Source organism: Montipora capricornis, chromosome 11 (genome assembly GCF_036669925.1).
Source record: "Montipora capricornis isolate CH-2021 chromosome 11, ASM3666992v2, whole genome shotgun sequence".
Lineage (NCBI taxonomy): Eukaryota > Metazoa > Cnidaria > Anthozoa > Scleractinia > Acroporidae > Montipora > Montipora capricornis.
Genome location: NC_090893.1, coordinates 38,958,426 through 38,984,939, shown reverse-complemented (window position 1 = coordinate 38,984,939; position 26,514 = coordinate 38,958,426). Strand labels below are relative to the sequence as shown.

Below are 26,514 nucleotides of genomic sequence, written 5' to 3'. Positions count from 1 at the left end.
CTAATTATTGTTTCATATAGCATTTGGATGAGATGCTTTTGTTTGGTTTAAGCCCCCCTAACCCAAAATATTTGTTTCGCTTAAATGAATCTTTGCATCTGTTCGAAACGCATTGCGGCCATTTTTTCATTTTTCTAACCAATCCTGCCATTTTATAGGCTTCGAAAGTTTCGAAAATCCAAGCACCTTTTGTTCACAACCAAGTTATAAGAAATTTGCCAGGAAGAGTATATTCAATGAATAGTAACCGTTTACTAACCGACTGCAAGGGCCGTACTGGGGAATATTGGCCCGAGGTTGTGGCAACACGGACCGAGCGCAGCGAGGTCCGTACAAAAACGACCGAAGGCCAATATTCCACAGTACGGTCCCGAGCAAGTGAGCTTAGTAAGTTGTTTATTACATGGATGATTGTTTCTTTGACAAAAGGTGGTCAAGCTCGGACTCAAGGAAGCTTTCAATTTCTCATTTTTCAAATTATTAGCTTCTGTACAGCGGAGAAGAGTGTTCATATCAGTATAGCCGTCTTCTCGTTTGTGTTTGCACTTTTCTGTTGGTTTACAAAATCGTTTATGGCCTTCCAGTTTTCGATGATCATCAAAAGTTTCTAGAGCTTCAGGATAAAAAAATGTTCGTCTTAAGTCTTTATCCATCTTTGGAATCATCAAAAAATCAAACTTTTTAGCTTTTTCTGGTAGTTTTGCTGTGAAGAATGACAATAATCGCAATTTTTTCGCAGTTTTGGTTTCAAATAAAGTTGTTTGAAATTATGAATTTGTTGGCTTCGCTCCAAAACAAAAATACACGGCTTGGACCATTTCCAGGGAAACGGTCCGTACTGCAAAATCCCGACCGAGAAAGAACTAATCAGAGTGCTGGGATTTGCCCAAGACTGGCTTTGCCATATAATAATATAGATGTATTTTTTTTCAAATTGTCAAAGACAAGACTAACGAGTACTTTTACCACCAATGGAGATCAGTATTGAATGTAATTTTTTGAAATTTGTTTTGTACATATTTATTGCGACGTGAGCCACGTAAGGTGACAAAATCAATCCGAAATACCCGATAACATGTTATAAGTCCAAAAGCGACAGCGGCGGTTTATTCAATGCAAATATATTTTTATTCGACTGGCCAGCTGTTCTAGTATTCCCATGTAGCTTTTTGTAGCACATGTCTTTCCAACTCGTTACTTCAAGCCGGAAATATAAAAAAAGGCGCGTAAAGCATCTAGGTAGACAGAGAGTCTTGAAAAAAACCGGTAATCAAAAATAAAGCAAACCCCTCAAATATTGGCATCAAAGTACCGGATATGGAATGGGAAACCACCAGACGAAACGTCCCTAAAATACCCAAAAAATGTTCATCTAGAGACATGGCAAAGTTTTGTGCTTTTAATGTGTAAATAAACAATTTTGTTCAATAACCCACTCAACTATGCAAGTTGTTTTAGTTCTAAATACAGGTGTACAAAAAAGTCTCCATTCTGATTGGCCAAGAGAAATGCATCTTTCAGGTAACAAAGCGCAGAAAAGAAGTAATTCAAGGCAAAAAGTCGTAACAAACCAAGCATTCTCATAGGTCAACGAAAAAACCAGCAGAGAGCCAATCAAATGCTAGCCCTGGATGGTGCAGATTTTTTCGAGATTACGAGATAGCCGTGTGTTGCTTCTAGTTAATTACGACAGGTTTTCTGGATATATTATTTTCTGTGTAGGTAACCACATGAGTTTAGAGTGCAATTTGGAATAAATAAGAAGAAGTAAATTTTTGCCAAGATGCACAAAATTGCACCAGCCTGTAGGGCAAGTGAGATTTGTAGTCTAAGAAAAAACTCTGGTGCTTATTATTCCAAATTGCACAAGAACAATCATGTAATTACTTAAGCAGAAGCAACGCACACGTAGCACGCAATCACAGAAAAATTGCGCCGTGACTTGTGCCATCCAGGGCTCGCATTTTGATTGGGTCTCAATGCAACAATTTCACCTTTAATGCATTATTTCAACTTTCTGCACTCTGTTTGCGATTAATTGACGTGGTCTCAGCCTATCAACGAGCTGAATTTTTTTCGTGTATATTATTACATAAGTGTTCACATCCCTTTTCAAGTGCAATTTGGAAGAAATAAGCACCTGTACATTTCACTCAAAGACTACAAATTGCACTTGCCTTACGAGCTCGTGCAATTTTGTTCGTCTTTGAAAAAACCTGGTCGTTCTCATTTATTCCAAATTGCACTTGAAATATTGTGATAACCTATACAAACTACACAGCACTAACAAAATTTAAGTGCAATATCAACGCAAAACAATATGTCTTTTGTGAGCTCTGTTTTTACTGCCAGATTGCATGTACCGTACACAACAAACAACGCCTTTGTTCCAGAGGGATCCCACAGAAATGACAGACTGAGGTAAAGCCTGTACGTTGCTTCAGGGTTGGTCAAGGTTCATCTGTCGTTCACGAGCACGCACCAGTGACTCCAGAGCACGTGCTCGAAATTCAAGTTCTTTTAAATCGGCTTCCACTGCAACACTGGTATCATCAGACTGCACATTACATGGGGCTTCTCTGCTTAACACACTTGTTCCTGCAGATGAGAATATCACCGAGTTAGGTGCAAACACACAACCATGCATTCACTTTACCATTGATGGCGAGGATGGTGATATCCAATAAAGTTGTTTCAAGGTAAAATCTTACCTTCCACAAGTTTATCAATTTCATCTTGTTTTGGAATTGCAATTATTTCCTGGAAAGTAATTATGTCCCTTTCTTTCACCTCCTCTTCTTTGTTGTTTGTAATCATATTTTCTTTTGCGTCAAGAACTCTTCCCTAAAATAAAATTAAGTGTTACCAACCAGCCCTCTACGTTGGCCATCACTGCAAAAGAGCCTTTTGTGGTGTTTTGTCCAATAGGGGCAAAAATAGTTTTCACTATGGACAACCGAAAAGACAATCAAACAAGGGACATGCATATCAAATTTTAAATATTTTATAATATTGCGTGTGTATTGTCCTTACCACTATCAGGGACATTTCCTTCTAATACATTATAACTTATTCATAGCCTGCTTGCATGCGGTAGATGTTGTTTTGGCCACGAAACACATACCAGACGCCATATTGGAAGAGCGTGGAATAGGTCTGGGCTGGGTTACAAAACAATGGGGTGGGGAGTGGGAAGAGCTCCACCAACATTCCCTGTAGACAGTCAGCTAACAGAAACCAGAGTTTTCTTTTGTTTAACCATGGGGAAATTAACAAACACAAGCATAGTTTACAATAGCGTCCAAGTAACTGGAATCATTACAGGTGCAATCCACAACACCCGGAAAGGGATTCAGTGACTGCAGCATTAGATTTATGTCCTGTGAAAGTACATGTAAGAACGTAATTAATTCCAACTTGAAGGTTGATCACACACTTCAGTTTAGAACAACAAGGCCAATAAAAGACAGTTTAATACAATGCTTCTTCTCTACTGGTATTCCTTTAGCCCTCTGTTTTACATACAAGCAGTCCAAGACTGTAATCTCTGGGGAGACCTACCAGTAAGGCATTTAAGTGCACATTTTGCTATAGGGAGGGAGAGAGTGTTCTATGATAGTCAACCAAAATTATTAAGGTTTCTAATCACATACCGGTATAAAAACTGTGACCTTGCCATATACAGTACTGTGCAAAAAGAATGCAAACAAATTTCGTCGAATTTTGGTTATTGTTCTCTCAAAATTTCGCTGAAATTTTGGTGGGAAAGGTGTGATTTCTCGGCCTAAATTTCAAAGAAATTTCGCTGAGCCACACGAAAATTCGAAATCTAACAACGACATTTCGGTTGGAGTTCGTACGTACTGAAACGAAAATTCGCAAATCTAACAACAAAATTTCGGTTGGAGCTCGTACGTACTGAAACGAAAATTCGCAAATCTAACAACGAAATTTCGGTTGGAGCCCCTTACCCTTTTTATATACCATCTTTGACAGAAGAGGTACCCCTTCGTAAACCTTCCATTGAGAAATTAATAGTACTCCTTTCACAAACCTACTACTGCATCCCCTTTCTAGCACTTAGAATGAAGTTAATGAAAGATGTTACCCCTTATGAATACTGATTTAAGAAACTGATTTCGATTTTTTATTTTATTTTTTTTAGATGGTAGGGGAGGACGAGGAGTCAATCAAAACCAGTGTTAATTATTCAGCTCACGTCGAGGCGGGAGACCAAGGACGCGCATTTCAAAATATTTGATCCCAAGCGAGGTCAAAGCGGACATCTTCAAGGGGAATTGGCATTGATCTGTACTTTTGGCCAGTAACATTTGACATTAATACATGATATGTTTCATGTTTCTGTTGTTGTTGTTCAAGCAATATCTCACTACATTCAGAAAGTTTAATATGATTATGATTGATTGACGATTGTAAAGCGATCAATATTATTTCGATTACACTTACCTTTAAGAACAGTAACTAGACAACAACTACCCAAAAGGTCAGTGGCGCGTTGGAGGAGAGATTAGTGTTCCGCTTAACGTCACATTTAAAGTCATCAAAACTCAAGCGACTGAAATCAAGCGTACCTAAACTAAGCAAGGCATTCAAGTTGTACTAAAAGAGGATGTCAACAAGATGAAGTAAATAATAAAGACAAAAGCGTGACGCGTTGACTGAAGTCCACCAAGCACGCGGATAGACTGTAATACGAACCCAACGAGTCTAACTTTTCACTGCTCTAACTGGCCCGTCTTGTGAATAAATCGCTAAAACAGCGATTTTCATGTACCATTCAATAAATTAAAACAGTGCAGTCATTATTAAAGGTACAGTGTTCGTGTGTTCGAAATATTTTAATGAAAGGCCCTTTTAAATACCTACATGTAAATGACAGATTTCCCTACCCTTTCATACACCTGTATACTTCGACTCATGAAATCCCTACTCTTTCATTTACCTGAAGGGTGCAACAAGGTACCCCTTTCGGGCAGAGATTCCGTGGGGAGGCCCTACACATGAAAACCTCCGAGCGGTTTGCATGTGTAGGTCAGTTGGAAAAGGGCTTTACCAATGTGCAGCTGAGAAGTTGAACCAGGGACTACTTGGAACAAATTCAACCAATGGCCAGGACATGTCTTGAACCCGGGATCCCCGGATGTCAAGGCAAGCGCCCTAATCACTGCGCTGCACTGCACTGTTTATTACATGTATCAGGGTTCTTCCTAGTTTTCAGCGCAACAGGTATGGCACCTTTTCAAACCGGTAAAGCAATTGGTTAATGTTGGACATTCTGCAAAGGATAAGCGACTTCTGAGCGTTTGCAGGCTGTAATAAGTGCTCTTACAAGCGGTAACTTTTACCGGTTACCGCCTGATAAGGAGAACCCTGTGCATGTGTTAGTCTTGGTCAAACCAGACGTGTAGTGTAGGTGGCTAACCATGACGACTTTATTTAAACCACTGCTAGCAATTGAAAGCTAAGTTCATCTTCTGGGTCCTACAAAAAAGCCTTTTGACTAATTAATGTACACGACATTACAAAAAATAATTATTACAATCACCTGGTTATGTCTCGTTTGCCCTTCCATGGTTTCTTTTTCTTGAGAGATTTCTGGTTCATTATCAGTGTCATCTTCAAAGGAACCCATTTGCTTGCCTTCAATAATACTTTCAATTTGCTTCTTTGACAACGTCTGAAGTTGTTCAAAACAACGTGTTTTTACTTCTGTAAAGCTGAGCTCCTAAAATGTAACCATGGGAAAACACAACTAACCATCAATGTACAGTAAATATCTCTAACCTAAGTATATTTTAAGTTCTATCTCGCTATTTGCCACTTATGTCCAGAAATGTAAATACTTTAGATGCATACCCAATTTTGACATCCAACAAGAAGTGTCCTTTAAGTGCCTTAAGTAAAGTGAATTGTCTTTATTTCGAGACACGAGTCATGTTGAAGTTGGGGAGAAGATCTAATTCAGTAGGGACATTTCATAACATTTATTGAAATCCATGAGAATCTAATTAAGGGCATTTCTGGAAAATTTCTGGGCAATATATCCTCCGAACTGCTTTCCCAGCAGCTTTCTACCATCATTCCAAAAGACAATGAGTTGCCTTTCACAAACAACAGTGTTTGTCGAGCAATAATTATACAAATTGAAACCTACAGTACAGTGTACCTTGACAAACAAACAGTCGATAACTCATTTCTGGATTCATTTTCTCACACGTACATGTCATGTTACACTCATGATTCAAACAATATAGCTTATGTAACCTTTACCTTGAATTAAAAAAACCATTGAACATCATGAATTATTGTTAATGTTTGATTTATTGCTTTCCACAAAAATACAAGGGGGGTGGGGGCAACATTCCATGATACAATGACAGGCAGAAAACAATGGGTTTGGATGACGATCAATAATATTAGTATAATAGATAATTACTCCAGCTCACAGCATTATAGCATATAATGCAGCTAGCCTTAGTAATTATCTACAGTGCATGTATATCAACTATCGCAGAATTGAATCATACCTTGAGAGCATCCGGCATCATTCCCTTCACTTCTTTCTTGGGAATAATTGTAAAGAGTTGTACTTGAAGTTCTTCTTTATCATGGAGATAAGCAGACAGATGTTTCACACTGCTGGCCTTGCAGTCCTTTTTCCTCTTAATTCTGGTTTTAACTCCATCACTATCAACATCTTGTGACGAGCTGGGAGACCTGGGCTGATTTCTTTTCTTCTCACTCCTATAATGTATACATGTACACTGTGTTTGAATAAAATGGCCAGTAAATTTTTGTCTTTAGTTCATAGCATCTCAAGGTTTAGTTTTTAGGAATGCCACAGTCCATATATCCCATTACAGCTGTACCCCCCAAACTCTAGAGTATTACCGGTACTTCAAGCTGATTCATCTCTCATTGAGAGACCAGTATACTATAAGAGTTCTGACACCATCAGTGGTTTTAGACATTTAACCCTTTAATGCCTAAGCCGGCCTAAATCGGCCAGACAATTTTACTCGTCAATGGGGAACTCCCAGGAGTCCATGGGTTAAACTCAGCCAGAGGTTTCCCCTAGACATTAAACAACATTTTTGTAGAATAATTAGGGCTAGGAGACACTTTTGGTGTTGTTTATTTATCTTCAGCACAGTGACATGTACACTGATCTGTGACCTGTGTTTTAGACCCACCACAATCATCAGTGGACTTCCAGACCCACCCACCACTACAAGATGCGTATGTGAAACAGAATCACATTTGCGATTACAATTCCTCCTCTTTGTATAAACTTTTTTTTTTTTAGCCACAGAGTTTCTGAGCACTGAATGTCAACCTTCATCCCATATTTAAGCTTAGTTCCTGCTAGTATTCTCGGTTTTCATGTGACGTCACAGCTGCTGTGTTGATCTCCTCAAACAAAAAAACCGTGGATATGTTGGTGTCCCAATTCTCCAGGAATTAAACTTTATCATTATACAAACATTTTCTTTTGTTTTTGTTAAAAAACATGGCTGTTGATCATGTGAGTGAGGGTTTGCCTAAGACCTGGAATCCGGAATCCAGAATAAAAAAATCTGGAATCTGATATAAGAACTTCAACCAAAGGCTTCCGGATTCCGAATTCAGGATTCCAGATTTTAGGCAAAACCAAGAATTATGTGTGAATCTACTTGACACATCTCGAGCTCATCAGTTGAACCGTTTTCATTTTTTCAAACAAACATCTGAGCCGCCGGGCTGGCCGTGGTAAAATGCCCGATTGATAAAGTGTAAATAAACACGCTTCTGATAGACATTATTAATGTTATTTCCGAAAATTTGGGGAAAATTTCCGGAAATTGACGGGTAGAAACTTCAGCTCAACTTAACGTATTAACCTGTGTTTTTTCTTCCTCTTCTTCTCTTTCTTCTTTTTTTCGGTTATTTGTGTTGATGAATCAGGTGAAACGGCTCTTTTGTCCATGCACTAAGAGAAAATGAAACACGAACTCCACACGAAGTAACAGATAAACTTGCTTCGTCTCTGCCCGGGTAACCGCGCCTTATAACATGCGAGACTCGCGATAGAAATGAACACATTTTTCCGAACCATAACCTGGTCTTCGAGGCCCTTTTCGCGTCTTGTAAAGATTGCTTATCTATCCTACCTCATCAGTGAGAATCAAGCTTCCCTCTTTCGGTGCCATCGACAAGCAAAAATCAGCATAGCGCGCTGGAGTTTGAAATATGGTGTCCAAGATCACTTCCGCTCTCTGTGTTGGACGAGAACATGTGCTGGTCCACTCATTTCAGTCAGGGGATTTCGCCTGAGTCAACCACGATTTGCCGGGCCACTCGCAATTTTTCTTGTGAAGTTAGCCGGTCCGTTTTCAAAAGTGGTCAAGTTAGCTGCTGTTGTTGGTGGAAGGTATTGGTACACTTGTCTCTCACACCCCGGGGCATGACGGGCAAAGAGGCGGGTCTAGAACACAGGTCATATATCCTCAGTCCATAGGTCCTAGAAGTCCGTGAACCAGGCAAAAAGTTTCCCTTAGACCTGAAACAACATTTTTGTGTCTAGAGTGATTAGGGTCAGGAGACACTTTCGGTGTTGTTCATTTAACTGTAGCATATGACATGCATTTAGGCTGACCTGTGACCCTTGAGGTTTTAGATCCGCTGCCAGAGGGCAACTTAAAGAAAAGAAAGGAGAAGTGGGAAACATTAACTTGACGCATTGATACGTGGGAGTGAGACAGACGATTTTACTCATCAACGGTGGGAGGGGGGGAGGTGTCCTAGGGTGTTTGCATCCTGGTTCCCAGGGTCTCCATTGTCAAAGAGACCCTGGGGACGAGGCTGGGGTGTTTGAGGTGTCAGTGGGTTAATGAAATAGGCCACTTCGGAAATACCATAATACTCTTTGTTTGTGCCCCCAAATTTTGCATAAGCATTGTTTTTGTTTTCTCTTGGGACCATTGTAAGTCCCAAGAGAAACTGGAAACAATGCTTATGCAAAATTTGGGGGAACAGAAAGAGATTATTATGGTGTTTTCCGAAGTGGCCTATTGTTTTAAAAGATTCTTGACAGATCATGTCTGAGACACACCTATGAATACAGGGGTTTCATAATGCTGAAATTTTAAGTTAACTAGTGAGCCTTTGACGTCACTTGTCCCTTGATCCAACCCTCTGAGGTCTAATCAGTCAGTATTGAACCTGAGTAATGGTAGACTGTGAGATCCAAAACTTACATGTAGACTCAAAGAAAATGGTCTTTGGATAAAAATCAAAGCTCAAAATTTTGGTAGTCAGGTGTTGAGCAAACACACTTTGAAAATATGAAGAAAAAAAGGAAGTGATTTTTTTTATCACAGGGGTAGTTTAAAAACTCCCAATGTGAGTACCACAAATTTCTCATAATTTTATGGAATGTAGGAGACAGTGTGGCCCGGTTGTTAGGGTGCTTGCCTGGACGTGGAGATACAGAGAGGGTGGGTTCAAGACCCGCTCTAACCAGTTGTTGAATTGATCCTGGTGGTGCCTGGTTTAACGTTTCAGCTGTGCTTGTAAATAGCCAACTGGTTTGCCCTCTGACCAGTTGGAAGTCTTATCAGTTGTTGCTTTGTGGATTCATTGGCCCTGATAAGTCCCTATGGGGAACGGTCAATGAAGTATGAGTATTAAACACTGACAAATTCTATGTTGTAATATTAGTTCTTTTCTAGCTTAATTGTTCTAGTTTTCTCAATTTTCTTTGTTTCCCACTTGTATTTTAGGTATTTTCGCAAGAGTTGGAGAAATTTGTCAAAACACCATCGCCTCAATTTGTCTAAGGGACTTACAATAGTAATTGGAGGTTTTGGTGGATTTTCTCTGGGATTTTATTTCTTCCACTTGGAAGAAACTCCAGTCACTAACAGGACACGTTTCATGCCAATATCTCAGAAGCAGATGGAAGAACTGGCAGCTAGGGAACACAAAAATTTGTTAGAAGAATTTGCAAATTGTATTTTACCAACATATCATCCTGATCATTTGAGGGTTTTTGCTGTAGCCAAGAGGTTGGTCATGGCTAATGAAAGCAAGGAAATGGAGAATTTGTCTTGGCAAGTCAATGTTGTAGACAGGGAGGAAATTAATGCATTTGTTTTACCTGTAAGTTTTTTTTAAGAAAAAACAAACACTTCAAAGCTGTAAGAAAATTATTTATAGTTTCCTTACTGCTGTGAAGTGTTTTAAAATTAATTATGCAATGGTGATCATGAAGCATTGTTATAATAATAATAATAATAATAATAATAATAATAATAATAATAATAATAATAGTAATAAGAATAAAAAGTAACAACACTATCCGACATTTCGGAGTCAGAGATGACCCCATTATCAAGGGGTCATGTCTGACTCCGAAACGTCGGATAGTGTTGTTACTTTTTATTCTTAATACGTTTTCTAAACCGATCCTTCTTAAAATTATAGTAATAATAATAATAATAATCAGTCTCAAGGTTATTTAGCTGAGAACTAGTGCTCTACTAATTCGTGAGACCACAAATCAGGTAAAATCAGAACAAACCAAATCTAATGTTGGTTTTTGAAAAACCTCTCAGAGCAGAGTAGAGAACCAACAAACTCAACCCACATATGGCATCAAATCCAGGAATCGATCCTGCACTGCATTGATGGTAGGTGAGTGCTTTCACCACTGCATCAGAATAATAAATTATTAATGAATATGAATTAATATTAACTAAATAGTTAATTGATATTTGAAATATTAATTAATACTCAAGTCATTTCTTCTGTGTATGGACAGAATGAATGACTTGAGTGACTCATGCCCCAGGTGCATGGTTTTCACTCACCTGACGCATAAAAAGAACATTGGCAAAGACTGTGACAGTAGAGAACATCATCATCATCATCATCATCATAATAACAATAATAATAATAATAATAATAATAGCACTTGACTGTCTGTGGATAGAACATCCTGAGAGCAGATGGTATTCAAACTCTGAAGGTGTAAACACTGCCTTGCCTAAGCCCCAGACCTGGGGCTTAGAGACTACAGTAGCTACAGTTACTGTAGTTCATTGTTCTTCTGGAGGATTAGGGTGGACCCATTGACTAGGGATGCATGCATTCCTCCCAGCACATCTGGAATCCCAAGATCTTTCAAAAAACCCTCCAACCAACAGGTCACCACACCCAAAAGCCTGTTGATCTCCAACACCAACATCTTATCCTTCACAAGATTATGCATCATCCCTTGCACAGCCTTCTCCTCTCTATTCACTTTCCCGCTACCCTGAGCCTTAAAATCAGGAACTTCAACTCACTCCTCCCTATCAAAGACTTCTCTCATCTCTTGAAATACTCCATCTCCTCGCTACTCTAAGACCATCATCACTGGAAAAAGTAACCAACTTCTGTACACTTCGACATCTCCATCGATGCCACACTTCTTTTCCTTACCATCCTGTCCTCCAGCCCTCTCCTTTCCTTCAAAACCAAAATAATCCATCCTTTCCGCAACCACTTTGACCCATCTGTCGATACCCTTGACCACCATGTCTTCCTTCTCTCCGACTGCACCTTCAGTAACTCCGAATCCTCCTCACTCGCAGACTCATCCCCTTCATCCACAGCTTTCTGACTCTGTAACAACATCATCTTCACCAGAATCACACCCCTACCCACTTGCAGCATCAAATCCCATGAACTCTTCCTCATCATCACTTTCTCCAAACAACTCATTCCAATATTGGCTTCGCTGATCACCATCTCTTGTGCTGCACTCGCTAGTACCATATTTTGGGCTTCCACAATTGACAACATGTTTACTTCTTGCTTCTCCAAGTGATGGCTGTACCACTGATCTGAAATATGTAACCCAATGTTGACTTGCGATCGTCCATGATTCCAACCCCATCAGAGTCCGAATAACCAATACAGTCCTTGGATTCACATTATCTGTCAGAGGGGACCCAAATCCAACGACCCTCTCAGGTAGCGCATGATATGTTTAACAACAATCTAGTGTTGCTTTGAAGGCTTTGCACAAAACGTGGCCACGTTGTTCACAGCATAAGTAATGTCTGGTCTGGTCATAACTGAGAGGTACAGCAGACTGCCAACTACTAACTGGTACAGTGCTCGAAATGAGCGGTCGTCTGGTCATTCCAGACAACCAGAAAGGTTACCAGGCGACTAGATTTTCGTAAAATGAAAAGATTGGTTGCCCGAAGAAAAGACAACGGACAACCCAGCCAAAAATAGAAAGTGAATTACCTATGCTTATCGGTTTTCCATTGTCAATGTCCAATAGTAGTGTTAGAGTTAACAATAATGAAATTGCCGCAGTTAAAATTTTCCCGTGTTTTGAATATCTGTGGCTTTTACAAAAAAAATGTCGGATAGCAAACTTCAATGTCACAAACATGTAGCTGGTAATGGATTTTGAAAATGCGACAAAAACCCCCAGACTTCCACACCAAAAAAAACACGGGGACTGGTGCACCCTTAGAACTATGGGATACTCAAGCTTCAACGCCATGTGATTGCATCTCAACACATGTGCATTTTTAATCGTAGGGGGTTTCCTAATGGGCAACCAAACATTTATCGGGGCAACCAAAATTTACGGGTTTAGTCGGCCAGCTTAATTTCGAGCACTGTTGGTATAGTGCTTGTTCAATGCTGCTTTCTTATTTCCCCGTTAAGCTTTGAGCTTACATCCACTGGACAAACTTCTGCAAGACCCTTTTGAGAGTAGGCTGGTTGGCCAATCCAGACTTGTCCAGGTTCCATGTCCTGAATCAGTTTAACACCGAGAATATGATGTACATGTATGTGTAGTCCACATGCCCTTGACTTCAAACTCCTCAGCCAAAGTTGTCTTGACTTCAACCATCTGTTTATCACTTTTTGCTGCCAGCACATTATCATCCGCATGAAAAGCGATGATATTTAAATTTCTCCTTCTCCAGCCACATAAATGCAAGGATCACTGGCTGACTGAACAAAGTTCATCTTCTTCAATCGTGTGTCTAGTTCAGTGTACTCTGTTCCAACATCTCCATGATTGCTTCAGGCCATAGATACTCTTCTTCAGCTTGCAGACCAAATCTTCATCTCCTTCAACCACAAAACCCTCTGTCTGCTTCATGTATACTTCTCCTTTCAGATCACCATTAAGGAAAGCAGTTGTAACGTCCATCTGATGTAATATCAGATCATTCTATACAGCTACTGCCTTAACAGTTCTGACTGATTTAAGTCTCACAACCGGAAGGAAGGTTTCGTCGTAATCAACACCAAACTTTGTATCTGTGAACAAAACAATCAGCATTTGTCTTGGCTTTGAAATCCCTCTTCACTTGCTCCCAACTGCTTTCCGCTGCTTGGGCATTTCCACTAGATCCCATTTATCATTTGAGTGCGCGGGCAAGGAAACTAGTCAAAGTGAAGCGGAAGGTTCAACTGCCACAAAGAATGCCGTGCCAAAATCCCAAAAACTAAATCCTCTTGGCTGTTAAGTTTGAAATAGTTGCTTGCAAGATTCAAACAGTTTTCAGTACAAGTTTATGCAACAGAAATGACATGAAAAACTCGCTAGATGATGTTTTGTCGAAATTTTAAATTTAGCGGGCTGTACAGCGGGCCGTACTGTAGAATACGGCCCGCTAATTTAGCCAATTACAGCGCGCGTACTATCTGAGTGATATAATAAAATTTCTTTCTGCATCCCAGCGACCCATTTGTCCTTGTCTGGACTTGCCAGCGCTTCTTTAACTGTTCGTGGCTCAGTTGGTTCGCAGCTTGAGATAGTAGTACCTCACTCGCAAAAGTAGTCACCTGGCGTTCTGTCTCTTCCAGACCTCCGAAGCACAGGCTCAGCGATTTCGTCATCAGACTTTGCTTCAGGTACCACAGGATCCCAACAATCAAATCCAATGTGCTGCATTTCATACTTTTCTTCTTTTCCTCCAGCTGCCTTGTCTATCCTCCACCTGAATTCATCAAACAAGATATCAAGACTGTACATGATTCTCTTGCATTTCAGATCATACAACCGGTATCCCTTCCTCTCAGCACCATAGCCTAGAAGCACACACTATCTGGATTTCGCATCGAGTTTCTGTCACTCATCCTTGGGTAGGTGTGCATAGGCAGTACATTCAAACACACGCAGGTGCTCAACACTAGGTTTCTCTCTGGTCCAAGCTTGATAAGGTGTCATTCCCTCAACTACTTTTGTGGGTAACGCAAGTAGACAGCTGTGGATAAGGCTTCAGCCCAAAATCAATGAGTTAGCTTGCATCAATCAACATGGATTGTACGCTTTCAGTCATCCTCTCAGCTACAACATTCCGCTCTGGTGTTTTAGGGACAGTCAGTTCATGTAGAACGTCGTCCTTCTTCAGGAATTCTTTAAACTGCGCTGGGACATACTCGCCATCATTATCAGAGCGCAATCTCTTCAACTTTCGACCAATAGACTTTTCCGTCTGAGCTTTCTATTTCAGAAAACATGATGGGAAAACGTCACTCTTTTGTTAGCCTGCGAACGCAGACGTATCACAGGCGGTCGAAAATACGTCTGCGTTCGCGGGCTACTCTTTTGTTTGAGGATGTAGACTCACACATAACACGTTTTACCATCAATTTTAAATGAATGCCAGGAAGTACTCTCCTCCACTCAAAGGCGTAGCATGCATCTTTCCCCACACATCCCTGTGTACCAGGCCCAATGGCTCATCAGACCACTTTCCTCGTTTGCTTGGAAATTTTTCTCTGTGATGCTTCCCATTTGCACATTGATCACGAGAGTCAATCTCACCAGACATGTCATAATCAAAACCATCAACCTTCTCCTGCCCGGCCAACTCCCTGGTCTGTATAGCTAGGTGACCATATTGCCGATGCCAAGTATTCTCCTTGGTCTTGCAGCTTTGGTTCTTGACAGCGTGTGCTTGCTGCACACATCTCCTAATGTAACTTCCAGTGGCTCTTTAAGCCTGTGTAGTTCAAGGAACAGCTTCTCGTCTCTTCAAAATCCACAATCCAGTAATTCTGGCGACCTCTAGGGCTTGCCGACATCGCATGATTCACCATCAACCCAACACAAAATCACTATCTGAATCGCTGTTTCCACTTCTTATCACCTCAACTCTGTGCATTTTCTCCTTTAAACGATCAGACTCCTTCTGGATTGAATTCTTCTTGATCCATTCACTACAGTTTCACAATCATTGCTGTCATACCTCTCGCACCACAGCCAAAAATTGGTGATTTTGTCATCCTCCTTAGTCACCATGTTACAATCCCAAGGAAATCAACAAACGTCCACTCCTGAGCCTCTCAACCCACCACAGTAGCGTCTGGACAATTATGTTCAATGTTCTGTGTTGTCGATGGTGCCTCCTGCAATATCCCCTCTGCGTCAAACTGGTCAGTATAACCACTTGTCACATGCCCAGCCGACTCCACCTCCCTGCCACACACTCTACACTTTGGATCTACATCCTCCTCCTCAATTGTGGCACGAAAAAAGGAGTTAAAGTCGATAAAACGAAGGAAAAATATTCCTCACCGATCCAGCACCATAGTTCCTTTAGAAACAAACCCCTTCATTTGTTTGATACAAGGCCAGCCTCTATGGAGAAATAATGTGGGTACTTATTTTGACTGATGTAAAGTATATGTAATGATTCCAATGTACTTTTTGTCTTATTTCCAAAAACACTAATTCCATTTCTTTATTTAATTATCCTGTCCTGCAGTAAAAGTTGCTAAGTAGTAGACATCCACTCCAAAAATAATTAACAACTATTCACCGACATGGAGGTGGCTAGTGATCGATATTCGGTAAATATCCACCACTAGCCGTGGACCAACACTTAGGTGAATAGTTGTTTTAGCATATCACTAAAAGCGGAGCTCCCGCGTTATTTATTCTTAAAATAAGTTAACCTGGCTTGAGTCTGAGCTGCGATCCAATCTAAAACCAGTACCTGGTCAGCGGTCAACTTATAAAAATAGCTGACCTTGATGAGCTCTAAAGTTGAGGCCGCGATATGGTCAAGTGATACTGGTCAGCGGATACCTTTTTTTTGACAAGTGTCAATTGACTATAACATGGATGTCCAATATCAAAGGTGTACGCTGTAAAACGGCCGCCATGTTGGGCGTATTTATTATTAAAATATATTTATGAAAGTCAAGTGGACTACTACACGACTGATAAAACAACGCGAAAATGTATTTTTTAACGATATTTCGGCTGGCCAATACCGACCTTCATCAGGTTTATATAAATGTAGAATAATTGTTAATTGTTATCATTGTTAGGATATTATTAAATTATTGGACAACTTTATCGTGCGTACGTGCCCCCGAGCAATACCGCTGGCCATGATTATCATGAAAAAAAGCAACTTTTGATGGGTTCCTATGAGTATAGTGCTCCACTTTGCTTTGCAGCCCTAAAACAGTGAAATAATAGGTGCGGTTACAATGGACACTTTTACCGCGGTAAATGACCCTTTTACCACGGGAAACTGCATTTAGTGCGTGTGACCGACATTTCCCGTGGTAAATTTCCATGGATACGTCAAAAAGATCAGACGAAGCGCCCACGATATTTAACGTGGTAAGTTGGAAGGGTTCTTTGATCAGTGCCCGAGGTACAAGAGCCAATCACAATGCTGATGAAGTTGTGATTAAATTTCCCACCAATGAATTGCGTGAGATTTCTTTTTACCTCGGTAATCTTCGTAACGTGTGACCGCTGGTTAACATGGTATACTAAAACCCAACTGTGAGGCACCGCGGGATAATTGAAGCCTGGTTTCCATATGATCTGCAAAGGTGTGCGATCGGTCTGCGACACAGTCGTAATGGTCGGGAAAGTTGAATCTAGTTTTACTTTCCCGACCATTACAACCGTGTCGCAGACCGATCGCGGACCGTTGCAGATCATATGGATTCCAGGCTTTACTATGGGCAATGGCATTTACCATGGAGCGTGTAACTGCACCTAATATAGCACAAAAAGATGATTTTAACTCATTTATTCCTGCAACGATTAAAATATTTTCGGGTCAAATCCCGCGCGAGTTGCTTGGAGGTGAATAGCAAAGGATATTAGAAATTTGAGTAGCCAATCAAAGTGCGCGTTCAACGCTATCCACTGTCAGTATATACTAAATACTGTTATTTAAAATCGTCATTTTGCAGAATGGGCAGATATTTTTGTTCACTGGCATGCTTAAACTGTTACCAAATGCAGACTCCCTCGCTGTTGTTCTTGGGCATGAGATGTCCCATGTAATTTTACAACATGCAGTAAGTACAGAATATTCCTATGGAGACAATGACAATACGCAGTTAATTCAACAGTATGGTTACGCTACAGACTTACGAAGGGCAAACTGAAGGAAACATTTTCTGAGTTATAAATCTAGGCAGGTGTCACGCCAAAGACATTTGACAATGGTGACTCAAGGATACTTGTAAAAGTAGTGCAACCTATGAGCTTCCTGCTACTAGATAGTTTTAGAATGCAATACGTACACATGTATACGCTTCTAAATTAATATGCAGCACAGGAGTTTCGGGCTTTCAGACTATTAAACTCGTGATTTGCATCTACAATAAGCTGCGTTTACACGCTGAATTTTTAAGCTCATTGAGTAAATGACGTCACTTTTACCTAGATCCAACCCTCTGAGGTCCAATCGGTCATTTTGGAACGAGAGTAATGGCGGACCGTGAAATCCAAACCTTTGGGTAAAAATAAAAGCTTAAAATTTTGCCAGTAAATTGTTAAGCAATCACACTTTCAAAATCTGAAGAAAAAAGGAAGCGATTTTTTTTATCATACTAGCACTTTAATAACTTGCATTGCATATTGTAGTGAATTCAATCCAAACAACGCATCAGTCATCTGGACGGTCAATGCGTTAGCCGACATGGATGACCCAAAACCAATGCATTGGCCGACCATGACAAACACGTCAGCTAACACGTTGGCTGATTCACGACCAATGCATCGGTCAACACACTTTGTATGTGGTACGCTTATTAAGCAAAAAAAAACACATTACTCCAATGTTTTGGTTGGAATCTTATTAAATCAAACTCAAGGGACAACATTGTCCTGGTACGGTGCTATGATTTTGATTGTCCAAATGACAACATCCTTACAAATGTATCAAAGGAGGTGGTGACCCAATGTTAACCCTGAGAATAATCTGACTTGATATTAATAATATTATTATAATTATTATTTACCGATATCTATCAAAGGTGACTCAAATATGTGGAAAATAATTCTTCCAAGTGCTCATAACAGGGCTTCAGTTTATGATCTTCCAATAGTAAATTATCAGTTCAGATCCCGTTTTTGATATGCTTTTATCAGGTTACATGTTTCTGCAAATTACTGATTGAAAATTTTGCTGTGTTGTTTTTTCTTTTACAGGCAGAGCAAGTCAGTCTACATGGCTTCATCAACATGTTTCTTGCCATATCATTAGCCTTAGTCTGGGCTGTTTTGCCAAGTGATTTGTTAGCCATTGGTGCTCATTGGTTGCAAAACAGGATTCTGGTTGTAAGCATTAATTTGAAACTTTTCTGATCTTTTTACATTTTTATACCTTTATTTACTGTTCAATAAACGAGCGGGAGTGTTTTATCGGGTTTAAAACCATGAGGCCAAGCCGAGAGGTTTTAGACCCGATAAAACACGACCTTTGAGTTTACTGAACGGCTTCAAAACATTCCACAAAAAGCGTGTCACTCTGGAGTCCGAACAAAGGTTTGAATTGTGCGAGGAGAACATTAGCGTACAAGAAAAACAAGCTATGCCTTTATATAGAGAATTGTAATGAGGAGTGTTTTATCAATTTTCAAAGCTTGTGGGCCGGTGGCCTAATAGGCTGTTTTGTAGGAGATATAAATGTTAATTATATTTGCGGGGATGGTTTGTTGAAGTAATCATCAATGCATGGTTGCCCAAAGGTTAATGTAACATTCCGCTTTTCATTTATTTTGAGAGTACCCAAATGGCAGAGTATGTTTAACTCTGGGATGAGATCAGACAGATGTCTTTCCAGGGACACTAGTTAAGCGAGCAAGTCCTTTGAAAGGACCACTTACTTTCTGGTTGTATATTGTAATGCATGTGATTACCAGATTACCAGTTCTCTTTTACCACTAAGGACGTCTCGCTTGACCTCCTGGGAATGACTATCGATAGTCAATTGAATTTCCATAAACAAGTCTCGATTATTTGCAAAAAAGTCAACAATCAACTGAATGTTATGATGAGATTCCGCAAGCTTGTAAACACTTAGCTTCCACCATGTTAAAAGTGTATAAGGCATTTGTTCTGCCACATTTTCATTATTGTTCTGTAGTATGCACTTCTGTAGCTCTATGAATAGCGAAAAACTTGAATCATCGAATTCGCGTGTACTCACGTGAAGCTCTTAAGACTTCGCTAGGCAGGACATGTAAATCGGGTGCCTAAGGACAGACTACCACATTCTCTTCTCCACACTGTCCATAAAACATGGCTCTCAACCCACACAGTGTTTTCACGTGAATGATGCTTATTCAGACCAGAGTGACTTTTTGGCATTTCTATCATTTCTATAGCGTTAGGAGTAGGGCTGATTTCATGCATGTCTTTCAGCCACGCATATGTACCTGGCGATTGAATCACAATCGGCATGAGATCATACCCTTTTGCTTTTCCTCCATAAAGATACAGTCCCATGAAGCAACACTATTGAAGTATATCACGTTCTGATATCTCATGAGTTGCATCCACCCGCAATGGGCCACGGTACTTTCTCCCACTGCGGGTCTTGCACAAAGTTCCCTCGGCAAACTCACTTGGTGGAAGGTACAGTGATCTCTCCCTCATATACATCTACTCTGACCAATCTGGCGTTTGAATATTTGCTTCCTAAATAGCCCTTATGCGGGATGACGTCTGACTAGATAATTTCACCACCAAGCCTCGAATTTGAAAATCAAACTTGTAAATTTCAGCTTGAGCTAAATCCCAAAGGAGTAAACTAACCCACGTGCGAACAGTATTGTATGTCCAGATGATGTGAATAATTTTGCGGAAACGAGGCTTGGTGATGAATTTTGAGCATATGCCGTAAGGCCTATTGTGGCTCTTAACATGAGATCCAATATTTGTATAGCAGCACTACAAATGTCAGATTCAGAAAGAGAGCGAGAGGGCTTTAAAATTTGCTGATATGCCATTTTTAATAGATCCTTCTACATCTTCCTTATTCAAGAAAATTGGAAGAAGAAGCTGATGAAGTTGGATTGAACATGGCTGCCAAGGTTTTAAATTGTTTTTTAACTTTGATTGTTTGTAACATAGGTGTATTCATTTGTAAAGTGTTCTTGGAGCAGTATATCAACATGGTTCCTTTATTTGGTGGAAAGGTTTTGTTTACCATAAACAGAAATTTTACTCACATCGTAAGCAGTAGCAATGCCACGTGCAGGGTGTAAAGGACCAACCTTTGTCATTCCTAAATACCCTACTTATCACTGTTATTGTCACTGTCTAGGGAGGTATTCGTCTAGGGAGCTGAAGCAAAGATGACGACGGCTACTAGTACAGTGGGGACTTAAGCCTGGTTTCCATATGATCAGCAACGGTCTGCGACACGATCGCCGATAAGTATGCGCCACATTGCAGACATATGGAAACATTTGTCCCCGGCGTCTGCTGCGATCTGCGGCACACGGTCTGGATGATCGGGAAAGTTGAATCTAGTTCTACTTTCCTGACCATTACGACGCTTCCGACTAAGACAATTTTAATGGAAACGTGTGTCTGAGATGATCTGTGCCCTATCGGTGACACAATATTGTTCGCCTTGAAACATGTGTCATGTCGTGTCCAATCTGACTTAAGGTAAGTGCTTGGCTTTTTCTCGTCGCTTCGCGGAGGATTAGTGGTACGCTTGTCTGCGATCCCTTCAGATTTAAACAGTGTTTAAATGGAAACATTTGCCTGCGGTGTTTACGATCGTCTCCGATAAGACCCACGCAGACAGCTACCGATCGTGTCGCACACCATTGCAGATCATATGGAAACCAGGCTTAAAAATCTACGACGTAGTCGTCAACGAAAACGCCACAAAACAACGATATCGTTGGTTAAAAGCGGAGAAATGATCATGTTGTACTTGCGACACGCATCTTATTACATATTTTGGTTGCGCTCTGCACAACAACAACGTGAAATCGCGAAATTTGAGATTTTCACGACAACAAAAGCGTTCAAATGTAAATTTTTCATTCCCTGTGTTTAGGATGAAACCGCTCTTACCAATTTATTTTTAAAATACTTCGCCAACATTGTACGACGCGAACGAGATGGTCCAATTGCGAAAAACTTACGACAGCAGAGTCATTTTTTGAGGTAACGTTTCGTCGACCCTAAACTGAGGCCCTTGCTAGCTAAAACATTTTGTATCCCGACTTGTTGTAATAATATCGCGATTATTCCAAGTCGTTGATCATGGAAAGTGTGTATCGGCTTTCCAGAAATGAAATTGGTACGTACGGTTTGGATGTTTGCAGCGAAAATTGAAAATTTATCGTCAGATGTCCTTGTTCTCCACATAACCTCAAAAATGATTATTTCACGTCGTTGTCAGGATGAGAACAGCTAAGAAACGTGTGAAAATGTGAACCGTACGTGCGGCGCATGCAACCTGGAAGCTCTTTTTTGCTCATTCGACCGGTTGTTTTGTGGCATTGCCGTCGTCGTCGTCGTCGTCTATCCCGATCGAAACGTTCATTCTCCGAACTAGTACCATGGATTTCTTTGTTGGGTAGTCATGAGAATTTGGTGTTATATCAAGATCACACCTCTTAAGCTGATAATATTCTTCATTCTCAATACCTGGTCTACTGACATTTCATCGCAATTGAGAGGAGAATTTACGTATTGATCACTCCTGGTAGTCAGAGGGTGAAGCTCCCTACTCCCTATTCTCAATGTCATTGCATTGAAGTCCGTTTTTTTTAAATCTGAGGCCTGCTTTGATGTCCGAGAAAGTCCCATGTTATGGAGGCGACTTGCGTTATCTAGGAATACCAATGAGACTGAATTACCTGCATGGCTTTCAACTCACCCAACTCATGATGCTCGAGCTGAAAAACTTGAAGGGCTTCTTCCAAAGGTAAATGAAAAATGAAATGAAGGTAACCTTTATTGTGTTGAAAAGAAAGTGTAACGCCCCCTTTTTAGTCTTCTTCCTTGGGAATAATTATTATTTATTCATTTTTCGACCTCGGAAATTGCATTTCTAGCCTTGTGATTGGTTTATTCGATCTCGGTTATCAGCTCATATACAGTGTGACCATCGTATGACCAAATAAGAAAACTGATTGCGTCAAGTGTTGCCAAGCTGGAAACTAATGGGCTTTAAACTAATTGACTTGACTTTTTTTGCAAGCGTCCAAGCATTCAGAAATTTAGTAATTAAACATATGTCATTTGCCAGCTGGGAGGTCCGTATAGCGAAAAAGGGTGACCGAGGTCTTGAGGTCTTGGTCTTGATGAGAAAATTTCGCCCTCTCCCGGAACCAATCAGATCGCAGGATTTGTTGAATTCCGCCCGCTCACACATAGGCTCAGTCTCCAGCCGTGGGTGGTGAGGATCGCGGGCGCACCGAGACACCCACGGCTGGAGACTGAGCTTAGCTCACGCACTGAGAAAAAAAAATAAAAACAATTATTTCATTCCGCTTGTTAGATATGAAACTGGTTATAGCCAACGAGGCACGTACGCGTACTCACGGAACAATTGTTAATTAATATCGGGATTTCAAATTTACCATCAGAAGGCTCCGAAATGGTAAAGTGCTTAAACGTTCTCGAAAACACGTCGATTAATGACTGACGTTTACTTTTGAGGTTCATTCAAGTTGAGAGCTACTCTTTTTTGCTGATGAGCTACAGCTAAATTACGATGGCTCAGTTCTCTTTACGTACCCACTTCCCTTGGAAAGTATTTTGGTTTACTAGTAACATTTCCATTCGTTAATTCAAAGAAAACTGTCAGAACTTTCTTTCCAAAAAATCAAACTTCAAGGCTTGATCTCGCGATAATCACAGCAATGAAGTAAATGATGTTACCAAGAAATGATAAATCTTTGTTGTGGCATTTTCACTGAGTGTCAATGTGTTGTCTCTTTTTCAATTGCGTGAACACAGGGAGCCCACACAACCTGTTTGTGTAACGGTTTGTAATTTTATAATAAATGGATTCACCGATTGCTTCTGCTTCTAAGCATCTATCGATAAATATGTGCATGGACCAATGTTAAATAAACGTTGTATTACCTTACCTGCGGTTTACTGTCGTTCTTTTGATCGGTTTTGAAGATTTCGAGTTCGCTGTTTACTGTGTCTCTTGATAGAAGGAATTTCTTTTTAAGAGGCACAGTAAACTGTAACAGTGAACTCGAAATCTTCGAAATCGCTCAAAATACCATTTCTGATGCGAAAGAACGACAGTAGACCGTAGGTAAGGTAATGTAATGTAATGTAATTTAGCTTAGTTCATGCACATATTTATCGATATATCGCTATAGAAGAAGCAAACGGTGAATCCAATACATTTATGATATAAATAATTACAAACGGTTACACAAACATATTGTCTGGGTTCCCTGTGGTGTGAACACATTAATTTGTCTCGAGGGCATGGGACTTTTATTTGCTTGTATGCTCCTCGTCTTCAAATTCAACATGAATGCTCCTTTCATTGTTTTTGTAGCTCCAAGCTCATTACGTATTCTCAAACTCATTTGTAGCTCATTACGGTCCACACCATAGTTCCCTTAAGGCGCCCGCAAACGAAAAAGCATTGTTGCGGAAACATTGTTTCACGAAATGTTTCCTCGGCGCGCAAACGAGGAAACATTTGCTGAGGAAGCAAAATGTTTCTGAACAAATTCAGGAACATTTTTGCGTTCCCTGTAACCAAATTTCCGCAATATTCTTTCCTCGTTTGTGGGGCGCCTTTAAAGCCTAATCTGTTATAGCATTTTTTCTTTTTGATATAATTCGAATTCGACATTGCTTTATCCGCTAGGCAATCCAGATCAGAGAAAATTGCAAATGTCCACCCCTTCCGGGTAAGTACATCAAGGGTTTATATCCTATGCATTTAACTGATTCTGGTAACTTCAATGCATAAGGGTTGGGAAAATAAATAATAATAATAATATTATTATTATTATTATTGTTATTATCAGTTCTCTTGAAGACACCTGAGAAATTCAACGGGATTCAATCCCATGGGTTTACTGGCATTGCAGAGGTCATGGGTTCGAATCCCGTTTAAGCCACCAGAATTTTTCAGGTCTCTGTAAGAGACATTATTATATGGCTGGTGTTTCTGGCCGATATAACGCGCGCTCTGATTGGCTAAGAGCAGCTAAGCGCTAGAGCATTATTTTCCCGAAATGCCCATGGGCCGATTATGGATTATGCAAATAAGGTTTTTCTTCCTTGGAACCGTTCTGTTAGCGATGTAATAAACAACTAAATAACCTCGACCGTTCGGTCGTTACAGCAAAATCTCAAACTTCGGCCTAGCGGTATTGACCTCGCTGTCGCCCGGTCAATACGGAAAGGGGTCAGTTTGAGATTTTGCTGTAACGACCTCACTCTCGGTTATTAAGTGGTTAATATTATTGTAGATAAGTGCGAGGATCACTTCTCTGTTTCGTCAATATCCCGCACTTCAAATAATTTATATACAGTTATTTCATACATCGAGTCTTTTCTCGGGAACACTTGAGCCCAACAAATTGATCTGCCTCTACACTGTGTGGCTTCATAGAGCATTGCTATGGAGGTACGTCTATGACAAAATTCAATGATCAGTATTTGAAATAAAATCGTTCAAATCATAAATGCACCAATCCAAAGCTGAATGGCAACAAGCCGATTTTGCAAATGGCCATCACGGAAAGAGGCATAACAGATAACATAACGCAAATAGCCATAACGTAAAGAGGAATAACGCAAAAGGCATAACGCAAAATAGCCATAACGCAGAGGCATAACGCAAAAGCCCTTTGAAGAATGGAGACTAGCTGTGTACTCCGTAAATAATTTCAGCTCTAAAAAAAAACGTCATTCGATTTTTCAAGGGAAAGGACTTACAATCGCTATCAAACTTTTTCTTCCTGTTTAAGTTATGCCTCTTTGCATTATGGCTCTGCGTTATGCTTCATTGCGTAATGCTTTATTGCGTTATCCTTTTGCACTATGGCCATTTGCGTTATGCGTCTTTGCGTGATGCCTTTTGCGTGATGCCTATTTGCGTTATGGCTGTTTGCGTGATGCTTGTTTGCGTTATGGCTATTTCCGTTACGCTTTTTTGCGTGATGCTTGTTTGCGTTATGGCTATTCGCGTTGTACCTTTTGCGTTATGCCTTTTTGCGTTACACCTCTTTCCGTAATGGCCATTTGCAGAATCGGCTTGTTGCCATTCGGCTTTGGATTGATTCATTCATGATTTGTCCTTGACATACCTCTATACATTGCACTGGCATCGCAGAGGTCATGGATTCGAATCCCAATAAAGCCGCCCGAATTTTTGAGGTGTCTATAAGAGACAATTGTCAAAGGGTAAGTGCAGTTGAAGCAGCTCTAGTGCTACCAGGCTTGAACACAGTAACATCACTAACAGAATGAAGTCTTCATTAACAGTCTTAATCCAACGTGATGTGGTGTTTTAGACACTGCTTGAAAATTCTGAACAAAAGAAATGAACGGTCTTTTTTGTCTTCCTCTAAGGGGTGCAGTGCACTTAAAATACTCACTGAGAGCTGAATAGACACAAATCCTGCATTCCTTCTGACGTGCTGGGAGAATAAGCTCTGGTTGGTTCCTGCCGTGGACACACTGTTTAACGAGATCCTTAAGGAGTAATTTGCAAGGACCTGCGTTTTGTTCCGCACAAGACAAAAGAAGACAAAAGGAAGAGGTGGTTTGGGTTAGAGTTAGCAGATATTTGGCGCAAGAATTGTGTTCCTCAAAGTATCCGAGTACTCCCTGAATATAAATTTAAAGCTTTACATCAGCTCATTTTACGTATTCTGAAATTGGATGATACTTATGTTGACACACCTACTTTAGTTAATAAATTAAGCAAGATGAGATATGGAATGTAAAATAGGCTTGTAATTTTTGTAATGTTTTAACGTATTTTAACAACTCTAGCTCATCTCTGTATCGTTCATATAGATCTAGAGAGAGTTTCCTCTGCCCGCCTCGACTATCTAAACTATATGCGAGCAGAGGAAGTTGTTATGTATCTTTATGTGAGAGAATAAAATAAAAGAGAAAAGAGAAGGCAAATAGAGGCCATTAGTGAAGTCGTCGTTCTAAAAAGAAATATCATCGTACCAACTTCATCATTCAAGAGGTTGAGG

General features: G+C 40.2%; 2 protein-coding genes across 3 annotated transcripts; one reads left to right on the top strand and one right to left on the bottom strand.

Annotated features, from left to right (window-relative positions):
• Positions 1-1,378: 1,378 nt before the first annotated feature.
• LOC138024270 (caspase activity and apoptosis inhibitor 1-like) lies at positions 1,379-8,311 on the bottom strand. 2 transcript variants are annotated; one of them, XM_068871427.1, is made up of 5 exons: positions 8,172-8,311; positions 6,549-6,765; positions 5,567-5,746; positions 2,712-2,844; positions 1,379-2,598 (listed from the first exon to the last, which is right to left on the bottom strand). In XM_068871427.1, exons 1-5 carry the CDS (start codon positions 8,174-8,176, stop codon positions 2,441-2,443), a joined length of 693 nt encoding a protein of 230 aa, XP_068727528.1. In that variant the 5' UTR covers positions 8,177-8,311; the 3' UTR covers positions 1,379-2,440. The 2 variants fall into 2 exon arrangements, with proteins under 2 accessions (XP_068727528.1, XP_068727527.1); XM_068871426.1 differs by lacking the exon at positions 8,172-8,311 and adding an exon at positions 7,902-8,078.
• Positions 8,279-26,445, top strand: LOC138024262 (metalloendopeptidase OMA1, mitochondrial-like). The gene is given in 9 exon segments (XM_068871410.1): positions 8,279-8,311; positions 8,313-8,431; positions 9,783-10,161; positions 17,251-17,358; positions 18,497-18,625; positions 20,308-20,382; positions 22,095-22,241; positions 24,162-24,204; positions 25,877-26,445. Coding segments are annotated over 9 exon segments (1,035 nt in total). The 5' UTR covers positions 8,279-8,293; the 3' UTR covers positions 25,894-26,445.
• The last annotated feature ends 69 nt before the right edge of the window (positions 26,446-26,514 follow it).

What these genes read in the sequence shown, in the direction of transcription:
- LOC138024270 (XM_068871426.1), bottom strand. Translation starts at nt 7,987, where the DNA reads ATGGACAAAAGAGCCGTTTCACCTGATTCATCAACACAAATAACCGAA. An exon ending in TGATGCCGGATGCTCTCAAG is followed by an intron (nt 5,747 to 6,548) that starts GTATGATTCAAT and finishes GTTACATTTTAG; the next exon opens with GAGCTCAGCTTTACAGAAGT. An exon ending in GGCAAACGAGACATAACCAG is followed by an intron (nt 2,845 to 5,566) that starts GTGATTGTAATA and finishes ATTTTATTTTAG; the next exon opens with GGAAGAGTTCTTGACGCAAA.